The sequence below is a fragment of the Oculina patagonica genome, chromosome 8 (genome assembly GCF_052425735.1).
Source record: "Oculina patagonica isolate OP01 chromosome 8, crgOcupat, whole genome shotgun sequence".
Classification (NCBI taxonomy): Eukaryota; Metazoa; Cnidaria; class Anthozoa; order Scleractinia; family Oculinidae; genus Oculina; species Oculina patagonica.
This window is the reverse complement of record NC_135765.1, coordinates 32512731-32529757: the sequence shown is the minus strand read 5'-3', so window position 1 is coordinate 32529757 and position 17027 is coordinate 32512731. Positions and strand designations below refer to the sequence as shown.

The 17027-nt window shown below is 38.3% G+C and overlaps 1 protein-coding gene across 2 annotated transcripts; it reads right to left on the bottom strand.

Annotated features, from left to right (window-relative positions):
• Window positions 1-1914: 1914 nt before the first annotated feature.
• On the bottom strand, window positions 1915-16931 carry LOC144663905 (uncharacterized). 2 transcript variants are annotated; one of them, XM_078524985.1, is made up of 7 exons: window positions 16608-16931; window positions 14252-14589; window positions 12929-13055; window positions 12202-12379; window positions 7776-8543; window positions 5777-5935; window positions 1915-5333 (listed from the first exon to the last, which is right to left on the bottom strand). In XM_078524985.1, exons 1-7 carry the CDS (start codon window positions 16763-16765, stop codon window positions 5103-5105), a joined length of 1959 nt encoding a protein of 652 aa, XP_078381111.1. In that variant the 5' UTR covers window positions 16766-16931; the 3' UTR covers window positions 1915-5102. The 2 variants fall into 2 exon arrangements, with proteins under 2 accessions (XP_078381111.1, XP_078381112.1); XM_078524986.1 differs by lacking the exon at window positions 5777-5935 and having other exon boundaries at window positions 16608-16930.
• Between the last annotated feature and the right edge of the window lie 96 nt (window positions 16932-17027).

Genomic DNA, 17027 nt, shown 5'->3' with positions numbered 1-17027 from the left:
GGGCATTATTGTTAAGTTATTTTTACTTACTCCAAAATACGCTGTGAGACCCGGAGAGGGCGATTTTTTACCGGAAATAAAAACCGGCGTTTAAGGAATCACGTGCCGGTGATTTTCTATTTCCTGTAAAAAATCGCCCTCTCCGGATCCCACAGCGTATTTAAGAGTTAATGACAATATCGCCATGCCCTCCGCCACTGAGGTCGATTTTGTCGACCTGACGCCATTTTGTGTGTGGTTTGATGGGCCGCGCATAACAAGAAAAGCAAAACTCGCACTTTGGAAGAATTTTCTACGCTTCACTGGGGCACTCGGAACTAAATGGACAACGATAGGAAAGAGAAATTACCGGAGATTACGGTGCTGGAAATTCTGTAGCGATTTGACCAATTTCACGGAAGATATTTCGCTTTGAGTGAGATGCTGTCGAAAATAGTTTCCAGCCTTGGGAATATTTAATAAAGTACACGTGTTCAAAATTTCGCCGAGCAATAACTCGTCCAAATCGCTTCAAATTGGCTCGAGGAGCTGGCAAACAAGAAAGAACACGAAACTGCAACAGTGTAAGTCAATTTTATTCATAAAATGTTCGAATTTTTATATCGTAAAAGAAAACTGTTTCATCCCCATACAAATCCTTATAAATTGAGTCTTAGAGTACTGTGGCTCTTATCATTAGCTTGGGCTGCCTGTGGAAAATTTAGCAAGTATTTTTTTGGGTGACTTGATTTAGATAGAGGATTTTTTGGGGTATTAAAAACGAACTAAAGTGCTTTGGCGCATTTATGGTATGATGTATAAACAAAACAAGAGTTCTTAGGGGTAATTTGACAAGGGATTTTTTAGGGGTTGTTTTTGGTCCAGGGATTTTTTTGGGTAATGTCGGAAGACTTAGGGATTTTTTTGGGTCCTGAGTTTTGCCTCCATTCGATCATCCCTGTCATTTACAAGCCGGAGTACCCCCCCTGGGGAAAAGCCTCAGGCTGTACAAAGTTATTTATATATAAAACCCTTGTTAAATTAAATTCAGGCATGGTTATAAAATATTAAGATATACTGCAAGAAAGTATTAATGCATAAATAACTAGATGCAGTGGTGAAATGTTACATACGACTAGCTACTGGATAAAAAAACAATGCTGAATAAAAATCAAAAACAGCTTTCAATACTTGCAATTTTTACAATGTAGTATGAAATGCTGATTGCAGTGGCAGATCTAGGGGAGGCCCGTGGCCCCACCTTATTTTTACGCCACACTGAGGCACAAAAGGCTGAGAAAAATTATTTTCGAGAGCAAGCCGCCCTCTTATTTCAGGGTCTGGATGATCGGGGCCCCAGCTTACCTGAAGGTGTGGATCTGCCACTGGATTGTGTGTATGGCAGAGGGGGAGGGGAGGGGGGCAGGAACCTGAGAGTAAAAAGGGTGAAACCTCTTCAGGGGACAGGAGAAGAGAAGGAAGGATTTAGGAAACCAGGAAAATCTTTGCAACATTGCACGATATTTTGCATTAGTAGTATTCTACTAGTGTTCTAATGCAAATGCTGCAATCTGGTTGGTGAAGCTTTCATGCGCTGTCAGCCACGAGTGTGCAGTGGCTGGAAGTAGTACACAGGAAGGGTCACATTCTCCGAAGTTGCCAAGGAAGATAAGTACCCCATAGAAATAAAAAATTCTTAATCCAATTATTAAATACAAAAAGCATCAAGAAACGAAAGCCAATTAACATGACTATATAGGTAGCAAAGCAGAATTGGGAAAATTGACAGACATGCTGCTGATGGAGCATATCCAAATATTTTCATGTCAACTACAATAACCAAATGCCCTGTACTTTGATATTTGGTCAATTCAGATGAACTGATCAAAAGTTGTCAAAAGATTTGTCAAGTTGCGATAAAACAGCACATAACTCTTGAACAATAAAAAACACCTTTTTATTTTATTTTGTCAATACTTCAACTTCAGATTATTATTAATTTACTATGACATGATCAACCTTGTTCCCAGGGTCTCTCTCAGTCTCCCAGCCCCAAAGCGAGCTGGGAGATGGGGAGAGAGAGAGCCTGGAAACAAGGTTGCTACATGATTTCTGAGAAAAACTGCTTTGCTGGCCCAAGACTATGGTGTACAACATCTTTAAAAAATAACTACAGCTACTACAGCTTGTGAAAGCAGATTAATTTTCACAGATTATGTTGTTTGTTCAACATTTTCAACTTGCATGCAAAACCACAAAACTTTAATCTGAACAATGTCTCTTACTGTTGCAAAACACCTATCAAATTTCTTACTTAATTTTTTTATCGTTGTCATGCACTTATTAATATTACTTTCAAAATACATCTCTTTCAAGACAGTTACTGTGTAGTATCACTGAACATTTTTAACTAGTTTTCTGAATTACAAAAATTAATGTCTCATATTTGAAAAATGTACAGCAAAACTATACAGTAAATTGTCTGATATATTTTATTATCCAACCTTATTCTTCTTTCTTCCCCAAATATTATCCTTTGACTAAGGAAAATAAAAAGTGTAAAATATTAAACTAAAACACATTACCGGTAATCGCACTAAAACTGAAGTAACTTCAGTCTGTTTGCATGGGTAGCTTTTTAATTGTGCCTTTATATCACGTGATCTCAACTCTATCAATGGTTGCATCTTTTGCTAAGGTTTAATAATACCAATAATAACAATAATAATATTAATAATAATAATAATTTGTACTTTACTGTATGGACTTAGCTGATGTTAAATAACTAACTCTACTGCCATTATTTATTATTATTATTACCAAACGATGGCACTACAAGGCCAATGTTGGTAGCTTTTATGGTTACAGGTATACATATTATGTCCTTGTTAAGATGGTAAAGGTAAAAAATCCAATTTCATTGACAGGTCGCACGACAGTCGGTGTTGGTTTGGCTGATGCAATGGAAGCATGTCAGCTAGCAAGTTGGTGCAGCGTCAGAGTTGAGTTGACCAACATGTTGGCAACATGTGTCATCAATGGTGTTGGCCCAGTAATGTGTTGATAGGATCAGATTCGTTACCTTTACCATTAAGAAGTGCTCAAAGAACTTAAAACAATTTAAACTATTCACCAGGCTCGCTATTGAGCCTAGGCCGTCAATGGCATCTCTTCAATATCACTACGACAACATAAAAACCCAGTGTTCTCCCTAGGTATTTAAGGCCAGGCGGGCCGCCTAGCTTGATTCACAGGAAAATCGTTGCCGCCTGGCTTAAAAATTGAAGATGTAACACAACATAACCCTACTGTTTGAGAGAATTCCTTTCCATAAGCAAAGACGAAATCACTTTTTTTCCTGTGTTTTCGCACCTTTAATATCATTATAAAAGTCATTTACCCTTGCATTAATGTGTTTAAATCTTAAGTGTGATGCATTCGTTTTGTTGAGCAGTCAAGCTACCTTAGCTTTATCAAATTGCTACAGAAACACAACAGCATCTCAAGGTGTCGTACATGGAATACTAAACGAAGTTCTCGTGTTCGTACAGTCGAAGCTCTCGTAAGCGGACACCCTCGGGACGCAAAAAAAGTGTCCGTAACTGGAGCTGGCCGCTTACGAGAATGGTATTCGTAAGCGGCCACTAGAGGTGTAGGGGATAGATGGCCGCTTACAGGAGCTTGCCCAGCTAACATAATGGTAATATGCATGTTAGTGGTGTTTCGAAATGTAACCGGACGTGGATGACGACAAAACAAACACTGAAATATAGTACTGTAATTACTGTAAAATCATTGTGACGAACGGCGGTGTAAAGTTTATTGATAAAAGCAAGATACGGAGGTTGTTAAAAAGATTTTCTTTGGGATGTCCGCTTACGGGAGCGTAAAAACAAAGAAAAAGTCTAAGTCGTAATCTCCGAAAGTGTCCGCGGCCGCTTACAGGAATGTCCGCTTACGAGAATGTAAAAATACAGAGTTTGTATGGGAGCGTAAAACGGGATTTCAAACAAGGCGGCCGTAAGTAGAGCTGTCCGCTTACGAGAGTGTCCGTTAAGAGAGCTTCGACTGTATAAAGAATGGTGAACTCAGCCGACTTGGGTTGCTTAGAAAAGAAACTAAAATTAGTAAATTTTACTCTGGAAAAAAGACAGAAAAGTGATAGTAACGTGGGGGAACAAGTTCCGCAAATCAGGTTTTGACGGCATTTAAAAATCACAGTCAGAATACCGCCTGGCCTTCCCAAAATCCTAGGGAGAACACTGAAACCTGCTAAAACTAAACTATCCTCGCGGTCTTATCAAAATCAATCTATCTTAATTGCTACACTGCAGATAGATGTAATATTTGTATGGGATTTTCTCAAATTTCTTTTCACTTTCTGAAGCTACTTAATTTCCCGATGACCCTTCACTAGTTTTATTTGTCCCATTAAGTTCATAATCATTTTGTTTGATGCCTGCTGGGCAACAACAGCTCAAAATACACTTAGAATCCTGATTTCTCCAACCACCAAGGGAAAAAAATTGGTTCAAGAAAATTAATTATTATAATGTAAAATAATTAAAATAATTAATATTAGTAAAGTTAATAATAATTTATAATTGGGGTTAAAAACTGCAGTTTTTGACTTGGTAAAGTTTATAATAATTATTATAATGTATAATAATTAAAATAATTAATATTAGTAAAGTTAATAATAATTTATAATTAACAATTAGACTACGAGCCTGAGTTTTCTATGAGCAAATAGTCAACGAGGCGCAGCCGAGTTGACTTTCGCTCATAGAAAACGAGGGCGAGTAGTCTAATTGTTTTAGTTGAAACGCCAAAGGATTGCATTCCAAAACCTACAATATTGTGCACTTTGAAGACAAAAAATCAAGAAAATTTACCGCTCAAAGAGCTACTCGCGCGCGCGACTGTTTTCTATCGGCGAATAGAAATCAGTGGGAGAACCAATCAGATTCGCGGATTTCCAATAGAACACAGCTGAGTTTCTACTAATAATCATTATAGTTATAAAGCAAAACCAAGGGAAACAACTTTTGGTTTGAGTTATCAGGAGGAATGAGATATCAAGGGTTTACGAAATCAGGATCCTACTGTAATAACAATGTTGCCTAAAAAAACAAGAACATGGGGACATCTGTGGGATCCCTCAACACTCCGATAAATTCCTGAATTCTTTTCTGGATGTTGTCAAACTTGTCTTTGCCTTTATAATCTACTTCACCACTTTCCCATGCACGCTGATGAGCAAGGTCTTGAAGCACTGGGTCTAATTCAGCGATGAGCTCATCTTCAATGTACATATCAGATACTCCACTTTCTAGTTCTTCAATGTGCGGTTCCTGAAGTGCAAACAAAATGAAAAAAATAAACTCGAAGAGAGATTAAGGTTGATCACCTAAGAGTGAAATCAGATCACACAACATCAAAGTATGCACTTCACATCAAATACTTGATTTCAACCTTCTTGATAGAAGCCTGCAGCAACGAACATGCATAACTTCAAAAACGTTTGCCAATCTGCAGAAGCAAGATCTCCTACTCTGTTGTTACTCATTACAAAAAATTTATTGTTACACTAGCACACCTCCACTCTCCCCACTATCAATATCTTACATTAGTGTAAAATCTAGTAAGAAACATTTCTGTGCACTAAAAAGGGTCTCTTTACTACTTAAGTATATTCAGGGTTCGTACACTTTTCAGGCCAAAAATTCAAGGACTTTTTCAAGGACTTTCCAGGACCCTTTTTGGAAATTTCAAGGACTTTTTTTATGAAATTTACCTCCAACCAACGATTTCCAGTCTGTTGTGACGTTGATGTGCTTGCTGAAGAACTAAAAAAATCGCTTATTTTGGCGGTCTTCTCATTGCCTTGTTCATAGTGCTGAGGCGGTGGAGGGTGGTCGTGTGGTTCATGGTGTTCAGGTGGTGTGTGGTATTGCTGTGGTTCAATAAAAAAATCAAGAACTTTCAAGTACCGAAAACCAATTTCAAGTACTTTCATTTACGCCTTGAAATTGAACTCCTGAAATTCAAGGGTTTTCAAGACGTGTACGAACCCTGTATAGTTATTTGTTTTATTCAGGGACTGATATTTTATTTTATTATATTTTGAAGCATAAAAAAACACTTCATGTTGATGCAGCCTAGTTAGTCTCCATATTTTCCTTGTGTTATGATTGGCAAAACTGCAATCAGTAGCCTTATTCTCACAAGTTGTAGACTTGTCCAGGATTGACCAGTTTAAGAAGAATTAATATGCTATTACAGTGATTATAGTATCGCTTCAAAAATCAAAAGAAATTGACTCCGTTTTAAATAAGAAGTATCACTATACCCTATTCATAATTTTTTATCCATTTAGTTGTTTCACTGTACTTCACACCTGGGGACAGGGGGGACTCGCAGATGAAGACGTGGGAATGCTTGTCAGAAAATTTGAAATAAATTACCCCTTAAGGAGACCAAACTGGGTGTGGTTTACACATTTGTTGACCTCTAAAAAAGACCATGTCGTCTGACCGTTCTATACTGCCAACACAGTATGATTATATTTAAATTAGTGATTTTTGTATTTATTTATTCATGTGCCACCCTAATAACAAGACTATAACAACTAAAGCTTCCGGGGTTCTGTCCTGAACAACGTATACCCCTTGGTAAGACAATGAGCACTCACTTCTTTTTCAAATGGGAGTCCCCCACGTTCTCCAAGGACTTACACTACACTCTATATCAAGAATATTTGTTTCCGTTTTTCACCTTAGTATTATTATTCGATTATTTCAAACTTATCAGCTTATGGCTAAATCTAAAACTGTTACAAATAACTAAAAAAATTCTACTGAATGATTAAATGGAATAATTAACTCTCCCATGTTCCTTTGGGAGACAGGAAACATCACACATGCCTGAATTAGAGTATTAATAAATTATTATATTAAGCCAAGCCTAAAAGCAGAGCTCCCGGGTTAATTACTTTGCCCTTTATTAAATATCTGAATTCACTGAGCATAAACAGGAAAAAATAAGGAATAAGTCGCGTTCCAGGCACAGTTGTTGGTGGTCAACTTAAAAGAAAAACATTTGTGACCTCGATGAGTTCGGCAGATACCTTGAATTGACAGCTGTCAATTGACCATAACATGCATGGATACCCAGTATCAAAGATATTAGCTGATATTAACCTTGATAGCCTCCTTGATAACCTCATAGTGGCCATTCTTCTGGAGATTGGCAACTATGTTACGCGACGTCCTCAGACAGTGGGTGCATGTGCCCTAGAGCCATGCTGCTAGTCACGATGACCATGAAAAATCAAATGCATGGTTCTCCTATTTCTGTGGATTTTCTATGGTTATGGGGCTCCGCTCTGAGGCTGCTGTGGAACTTCGCTAATATTCGCAGGTCTCAGATGGAAATAAAATCCCTTCTTATAACAAGCCACCAGAACAAAGGATAGCTAACTCTAAACAAACACAAGCCTAGCCTGGCTTACCCAGAATTTTACAGGAGCTAGCAACGTAACAGTGTATGTATCACTACTTAGAACTTCACACATAAGTAGATATTTTATATCATATCGATCACGTTGCCTGGGTAAATAGGTTTTCCTAGTTACTAAATGCGGTAATAGTTTCAGGGAAGGACAATAGCAAATTAAAATTAAATCCTAACTGAAATCAACACAAACAAAATGCAAAAATAAACATACTGGCAAACAACATACAGAATGCACCAAACATGTAGCACACACTGTAAAAAAAAACAAAAATGCCTACATTTTTAAACTCTGGAGCCTCTTGATGGTCAAAGTATGCTTGTGGCGTCTCCACTGGCCAGCTTTGAGGTGGGGGTGGGGGTGGGGGTTCATAGTGCTGAGGTGGTGGAGGGTGGTGCTGTGGTTCATGATGTTCAGGTGGTGTGTGGTAGTGCTGTGGTTCATGATGGTGATGCTGTGGCTCATGGTGGTAATGCTGTGGTTCATGGTGTTGTGGGGGAGGGTGGTGATGCTGTGGCTCATGGTGGTGATGCTGTGGTTCATGGTGTTGTGGGGGAGGGTGGTGATGCTGTGGCTCATGGTGGTGATGCTGTGGTTCATGGTGTTGTGGGGGAGGGTGGTGATGCTGTGGCTCATGGTGGTGGTGCTGTGGTTCATGGTGGTGATGCTGTGGTTCATGATGTTGTGGTGGTGGGTGGTAGTGCTGTGGCTCATGATGTGGGGGAGGGTGGTGATGCTGTGGCTCATGGTGTTGAGGTGGTTCATGGTGGTGCGGTGGGGGGTGGTGGTGCTCATGGTGCTGCGGGGGAGGGTGGTGGTGGTGTTCATGATGTTGAGGTGGAGGGTGGTACTGTGGGGGTGGCGGTGGAGGGTGGTACTGAGGGGGTGGCGGTGGCGGATGGTACTGTGGGGGTGGTGGTGGAGGTGGGTGGTGAAACTGTTCAGGCGGCGGTATGTAAGGAGCATGTTCAAAATGCTGCTCAGGAGGGAAATGAGGCGCAGGCTGGTAATGATCAGTAGAGTCTTCACCTCGGTCATCATGGCATTGCTATGCAAGACAAGCAAAACATGTGCCTGAGTTAACCTGTTGGAACCATGGCAACCATAATACGTAAGATGTGCAACGTGCATCAAATGTACGAGGTGAGTTGCATAGCATGCTACTGTGATCTACCTCTGGCTAGCTGCGCTACAACCTTTGTGCTTGTGAGTAAAACAAAAACTGTGCTAACAAGCCAAAGAAGCAAACAAATGATTTGGGAATGAAATGATTTCTGTAAGCAATGATGTTTTCTTCAAGAGGAATGACTGCAATCTGGCAGTTAAATAAAGAATGACTGTTCAATTGAAGATTTTCTTGGAAGTGAGGTGTCTTTCCTCACTTTATCTTCCTTGTTTGTCTCTACTGGAAGACAACCAAGTCATGAAACATGAAGAATTTGATGGCCAAATTTAGAAACAGGCACCGGAACAAATTGCTGTCAAAAACAGGGAGAAAATGTATGGCTTTATGATACTTCTGAATGTCACATCATTCTACCAGTATTAAAGAGAGCAATGACATATCTTTCCTATACACCAATAATTTACTGACAAGTTCAGCAGTAAATGAGGCTTCACTTGCGTCAACTTGATTTAACCACAAATGCATCAGTGACAAATTGCCAAAATAGTCACCATCAAATTTTAAGCTCAAGCATCTTGAGCTTTAGTTAAAATTGTGAAAATGTTAACAGCGCTTTCAATGAGATTTTCATTTAACAGATTGCTGGCTTGTGAGTCAACCGTCATAGAGTAAAATAAGAAGCTGAAATGTACAGGTCATGAAGTTTTTTCCGCTATCTGACTACAGCTCGATCTTCTACAGAAACACCTACTATTGTCCTGGCTTTCTATTTCTACTTCCTTTCGGCAACCCATATTGGATGTACCTTCTATATACTAGTTATGCAACGCTTTCGAGTGGTATACTATGGAATATCCCACGAGTCACTTGTATTTTCTCTCGGTATACACACGAGCCTTTAGGCGAGTGTGTATGCCAAGAAAATACAAGTGACAAGTGGGATATTCCATAGTATACCACGAGAAAGTGTTGTGTAACTATTTTATACCATGCCATAGAAAATACGCTTACTAAATTTCGTCGAGAATACAGTCGCAGCGCACTATGGGAAGGTTGGGTTGAATACCGTCGAATATACAACTGCTTTCCTGTATTCTGATTGGCTGTATTTTCTATGGCGTGGTATAAAATATAATACCTCATTTGTAATACTTCCTAGTTATCGTCCCCCCACCCCCCACATAAATCATATTGCATGTATTTAAGTACCAAAGAAGATATTTATTGCCCCACTCCATTTACTTTTGAAATGATCCCATACATGGCCAACTATCCCCTTTCCATGGGTACAGTAAACTCTCTCAAAAACTGACACCGTCGAGACCAGTTCCAACTGCCCATCTGAAAGAGGTGTTTGTCTTATAGGGAATTTAGTTACAGTAAAATGACTGAAAAACGGCAGAGGCAGGACCAACACCAGGTGTCCGTCTTAAGAGGTGTCTGTTAACTGAGAGAGTTGACTGTAATACCAAACATAGTCCCAGATAAAATCCCAAATAAAAAGGCTTTTTTATTGGTAACATTTGATGGATGATGATAGCTGATCAAACATTCTCCGAAAAGTGTCTTGTAAGTGTTTTTTTTCAATCAGTACTAATATCGACCATCATTCAGAATGCTACAAATTGTTTGGTGAAAAGGAAAAATGGCTGCTAATCTACTGATGATCACACCAGCCAGATAGATGACTCGCACAGAATTTATGTTACAATACAAAGAAGATATTAAAAGTTGTCAATGATATTAGTCTATATTATGATCAATTTGCTTATCATTATATATGTGTAATAAGTTGCCATTAGTCCACACTTTTCAGGCATTTCATTCAACTTGTTTTATAAGTAATAAAACATTTTTCTACAAACAACATTTGACATGTTTTAAAATCTATTCTACTTTAACCCTTTCACCACCCGTGGCCCCTTTAGAGGCCAAAAATTAAAAGTGCGTGTAACACCCGTGGCCCCTTTAGCGGCCAAAAAAAACAGCTGGAAACGACCTCTTCTGTTTTGGGAAAAACTGGGCACTACTTTCCATATTTGGAAAACTAATTTATGCAAGTGAAAGCACATGCTTTGAAAACAAAATGGCCGTCTGTTTCCACAAACTGAAGGATGAAGAAAGCATTGTAAAACGAAGACGAAAACTTACCGCGCGATTTTTTTCGCCATTTTCAGCAACAACCGAAAGTGAAGACAATATTCAAGAGCAAATTTAACCGTGAATTTCAAGAGTTAAAGCCAAATATCTTCAAAATTGTTCGATCGATAACTAGTGAAGATGTGTAAGACATTTCAAGCGAACTGTAGACCGTAAACAACAAGAAATTCACCTGAATGTGACGGGGATGCTCTCAAACGATCTTTACATAATGCGGTAAGAGTTGTGCAGCATTTTCACTGTTTTTTGTAAATGTTTTGAATGAAATAAATATAACTGTTTTAATCTATTTGTTGGCTGTGAAATTATCTTTGCAGTGATGTATTTTTTAGTTAGATACGATGTTTGTAGTACGCGCTAGCTTCGTTTGAAAAAATTTGTGCGCCATTCCTTCCTGAGAAATCGCCATTTTCTAAATGGCCGGTGTTAGGGGCACTTTTCTGTCGAAAACGTGCGGTGGTGAAAGGGTTAAGACACAATGAACTAATCAACCACAAAACAATAAACTTCACTAAGACATAGATAGCAGTTTGTGAGTTTATTATGCTTATTATGCTTTGTCTCAGAAATGTTCCACACTATATCTTATCATAAGCTTGATTTACTTTTAAAATTTAATTACAGAAATACATGCTAAATTTATTTTTGAACACAATCTAGCAGAGCTATATGGCAATTAAGAACTAACACTGATTTAACTATATAACAAATATACACACCAATACAGAAGAAATGTAATTAGCTACAAATCTCAGTTAGTTATCAGTTTAATAACACTTTGCAGCCGAGGAGTTGAATTTAGAAACCAACAGTAACAGCTGGTTATCAGAGTCATACAGTAGACTCAAATCTAAGAAGGAAAAATCTCAAGTCGCCTGACAAAATGCCTTCTTAGAAACAAAACATTTCAGAATACAACACAAAAAGCTAACAAGGACCAATTTAAACAAAAATGGTCAGTATATAAGTGACTATTTTAATGAAAAAGTGGACAATTTGTCCAAATTTAAAATCCTTCAGTACCAATTACAGAGAGACTGTTCTGGTTGTGGCCAGACCCTCCTAGTGACCTTAAAATGTGCAATAGGCCATTTCTGACTTACCTTTTACCTCTGTTTCAAAATGAGTCTACGTGCCAAACCATTCAAATGAAAATGAGTTTGATTTGCATGAAAATGGCCCTGTAGGTGAAACTTATTTTCATATGAATTATTTTGCATGTAGACTTGTTTTGAAACAGAGGCAAAGGGTAACTCAGAAATGGCCTATTAAATCCCACCATGAGAGTATCACTAAGACCAACTGTCTTGTCAAATATAATCGCAAAGAGATGCATATATAGAGGAAAAAACTCTCCTGGGGAAATTTTGTGTTTAATGTCCACTATCAAAAGGAAAATTTGGTTAAAAATGTTACCTACCCTCATTTCAGGCTGCACAAACGTCACATAAATATCCCACCACAGTTGTAAGAAGGTTCGCTCATGGGGAATGTGGCTTCCAGACGGCGTGTACACACGGCCAGTTTCAGTGCTGTAAGTGTAGTGCCAAGGCTTTAGGGGACCGATGAAATGAACTATTTTTACATCTCTTCCAAACCTGCCATCAAATTCATTTTAAAATGTTAATTTTCTTCTAAATCAGCCAGTTCAGCCTCACAGAGGTCCTCTTTCATAAGAACCAAGACACCTTGTGAGCTTAGACAACACAAAATTTTGATGTCACAATTTTTTTTTCAAGTATGCAGGAAGGAGGGGGTGAGTACGAAAACGGATGGATGGATTTTGATAACATTTAAGCCTGGATTTCGGATTCATGGCAAATTTTTTGATGAATTTACGGGCCCTGCAATTGAAGCAGATCGCAGTTTCAACCAATTTTTGGGCCCGGATTTTGGATATTGCCTGCAATAAATATTGGATCGTGAACCCATACTTTTTGAAGTTCTTTTAGTTTATCTTTAATATGGTAAAATGCTGATTGCTTCTTAGCTAACACAAAACAACTCCAGATGCATTTTTCGCAAATCCTAACAATAAATAAAATTTGGATTCGAATGTTACACCTTCTTTTAACGGATCAACAGATTCGGTCATTAAATTATGACATATCGGCAGATTTCGCAATTCAAAAGAAAGTGTTCCTTACTGTTGAAAAGCTGGTGCATAAGTGTAGCTTGCATTTGAATTCATGTTGTAGATAAACGACAAGTGCCGAGAAATGTCTGCTGTTCTCCAGTTACTGAAGAATGAATTAAGGAGGCCTTGATCTCCACCTGGTAAAAAAAGGAAAAGAAAAACAGCTTTTAACAATTAGAAATAAACATTTACTTTCCTTGTTAGGCTGGTTTTTACTAGCGATGGAGAAAGAGAAAACTCGTAATAAGAAGCGTGGAGTGTTACAATCTGAGAAAATCAAACCGACAGAGTCATAAGCAGAGTTCTGATTTTAGTAACGACTGACAGATTTTAAAGTACATTGTAGGAGTCACATGCAGAAAGGAAGCCTTCAGAGGGCATGAGAAATACCTTAATATAGGAAATTAACGCGTCATGAAATTAACGCGAATTTTAAACATTTGCGTTAATTTAAGTCGCGTTAATTTTAGTTAACGTTAATTTCCGCACCGTTAATTTAGTGCAGCATTAATTTCCATGACGTTAATTTCCATTATTTTGGCCCCAATTTCTCGTTGCAGTACAGAAGTTCTTGACTCCAAGGAAAAAGCATTGTTGTGGGAAAAGTACCACGAACATTGTTTGCGTTTAAGATTTTTTGCCTGCAAGTGTTGAAATAAACTTGTTCCAGTTGTGTACGTCGCGTTAATTTCCTTCATTTTGAAATTTTACCCCCTCTTTCGCGTTAATTTCCTTTATTGGAAAGTAATTTTTCCTTCAATTCGCGTTAATTGAACTCGCGTTAATTTCAAATACCTTAATTAACACAAGTGTTAATTTCCTATAATAAGGTAACATTGTGATTGGCATGGTTTGTTCTTCTGCTTCTGCTTGCGACACCGACAATGTAGTTTTCACTGGATCATAAGCAATAGAGTCATAAGCGGAATGAGATGAAAATTGAAATGTTTGTAAAGCGCTTTCACAACTATTAAGACTCTGACCCTGACTCTGTCGCTAGTGAAAGCCAGCCTTTACAGCTCAGAGAAGTGCAGAATGGGTGGGTAGAAGTTCTGCACATGAGGTATTTGGCACAAGAGATGTGTAGGGTGAAGGAAGTCTTGAGATATCATGACTAAACCAACCCTCCAAGTTTAGACCATTTTAGTTGCCATGGCAACAAAAATTTTGGAGCTGGCAACTAAATGCATCCAAAGTCGCAAAGAAGGATTGAAAGCATGAGCTTTTTAAACAACAAAATTTTTTTACTGGCGACCAAACTTGAGCAGTCAGTGTCCAAATGGCCACAAAGGAAAAAAATAAACTTGGAGGGTTGTAAACAGTTCTTACTTACCATCAAAACTTCCATTCTGTACTGCATATTCCAAGATAGCTTCATAAGTTGCTCTGGATGGCTCGAACACATACACGCCAGAATTAAAACAATCAGGCCAACCAATATCAGGTACGGCAGAGAGTTCGTCTCTCTCAAAAAGTTCGTCACAGTTTTGAATAATTAGCGTATCAGCATCTAAGAAAACACATTTTCTGTACTGCGTCAAATTCCAGCAGTGAATTTTTGTGAACGTAATACCAAGCTCCGGTCTTGTCAAAAGAGCCAAATTTGTGGTATCACCACTATCAAGTAAGTCTACAATTTCCAGGTGGTCCCATACTCTAGCAAGTCGTTCTCTGAAAAACAATATAACCACAGTGTGTGAGTATATACTGATCTTAAAATCCATCAAATATTTTTCGAGGGTGATTGGTCTAAAGGGGTCATGCAATGCAGCCAAAACTGGGGAGTATCACGTGATATCCCCCAAGTAATATTCCCCAGTTTTTGAGCTTTGCTTTTTAAGTTTGCATGTTTAGTTTTCATGCCGAGTAAATAGTTAAATTGAATAGGACTGAACATTTTGAACAGACCAACAATATTTTGAATGCTGACAAAATTATTTTGACCTTTAAAAGTTTAAGAAAAAGTCTCCCAAAATGAGCGGTTTCATGTAAAAATTTGAAGGATAATTACACAATAACCTCCATTTGGCTTAAAAAATATGTATGATATTAATTTTTGTCCTCGAACATCACAATTTTCTTTGAGCTTTGCTCAGGAAAACTGTACCCTTCTCGGAACTTACAGATAATGTCCTCCAACAAATCTCAGTGCATATTTTCGTGCCAAATGGAGGTAGTTTATTTATTTACCAAGCATGCATGAGGGCTATACTGGAATAATATTGGCCCAAAGTCTTGACAGTACAGACTGAGCTGATGGTCCATACAGAAAAGAAAACAAGGGCAGATATTTTTCCAGTGCGGTCCCAAGCAAGCTTGTGTTCCCTAATGTTGTTTAACAAACCAAAAAAAAGGGTTTCTAATGCAAGTCAAGTTCATATTAATTTTTTTACTTTTGTAAGCCATTGCAATATATGAATTTGCACAGGATCAATCGGGATAATACGCTTTCCAATACTAAGAAAAATATTGCACCAGAAATAAAGCAATCTGATTGGTTTATTTTAGTTATTGGCCCTCTGACTACCTTAGCCACGTAATAATGTTGTTTATAAACCAACAAGACAATACCCACTTACCAAAATGCAAAGCAGTAAGGGAAAGAAAGGAGAGGAGCTAGAGTAAAGAGGTGACTTTGCTTTCTTAAAAGCGTACATGTAGCTTGAACATTTTTCAGCCCTTCAGACCTTACATTCTTTCAACAGAAAAAATTTAAGGGGGAGATAAGGGGCCCCTCCCATAGTTCAACTATTAATCCCAGACGTCTGGATGCAAAAAGATGCAATATTATCGTAATCGTGTGACCACTATTTTTTTTTTTTAAATTTGCCACTGAAACCAGTAGTAGTGAAACAACCTAAGAAAAAACATTTGAACAGACGCCGTCTGGGATCGATATCACCACTCCTTGTCTCTGCCTCAATTAACCAAGACATTCTGATTGGTGGAAAGTTAGGTACTTAGAATATTATCAGACTGGATTACATTTAGTTTAGTCTTGTGGTTGTTGTCACACATGTGGCAATTTACCAAGTAATGCATTTACCAAGTAATCTTATCTCAGCAGGTGTTAGAATCTTGGATCAGATTTCAAAAACAAATTTCACAATATAAGTTAAGTGGCTGCCTGCAATATCGACTAAAAGTAAACTTCATTGCATGGTAAAGTATTTAGGAGAAAGGACATAAGCCACTTTCGCCACTAAACTTCGGATTTGTTGACCTTTCCCCTTGATTTTAATATTAAACAAAAAAGTATACCAAATTTATTAATAAATTCTAAGTGACACATTGTTCAGACACAAAGACAAATACGTAAAAAACGTGACCCCCATTGAGAAATGAATGGAGTGAATGCCTCCCTGCATGCACATGGTGAAATTAATCTGTGGGAAATTTGCCCGTCGATCGAGCGAGCGTAACTAATTTAACCGACGATTCCCTATGATCTGTTTGATAAATCGAAGACTTACGTTTATTGAAACTACGGAAATTCCACAGCACCGCACGAATGAGCGAATTTCAGGTCCGCGATAAATACTGTACAGTCTCAACGGTTTGCAATACACTTGCATAATAAGCTCAAAAAATTACAATTAAATTACACAAAAAACATATAAATAACATTTCCTGTACAAGATCTTGTACACCATCGAAGTAAAATATTAATAATCTGTAGCGATTCCTACCTAGTTGGTTCCAGAACCTCTTTGGCCACAAGAAGAACTAACTTTCTTGTTGTGTTGACACGTCGAAGGGAGTAGCCCAGAACAAGCGCGCCATTAGAGTAACTGTTATTGGTGACCAGGCTAACGAACGCCTCGTCTTCAACGACCTCTCCAGGCATTCAGATGCTTTTTATAAACAGGAAGGAAGGCGAAATATCGGTAATTCAACCAGTTTCACTTCCTACGACTGACAAACGCGCTCATGAATTTGCACATGTTCAACGATCGTGTGCAAACTGATGCGCCTTTTCTATGCCCACTCCAGACAGTAACATGTTTATATTTGTCATGCCTCCTGTGGGGAAAAGATCACCGAGATCGATCACCGCACGACCTCGATCGTTTTCTAGTCGAAGGAAACGATCGTGCTCCGAAGTAATT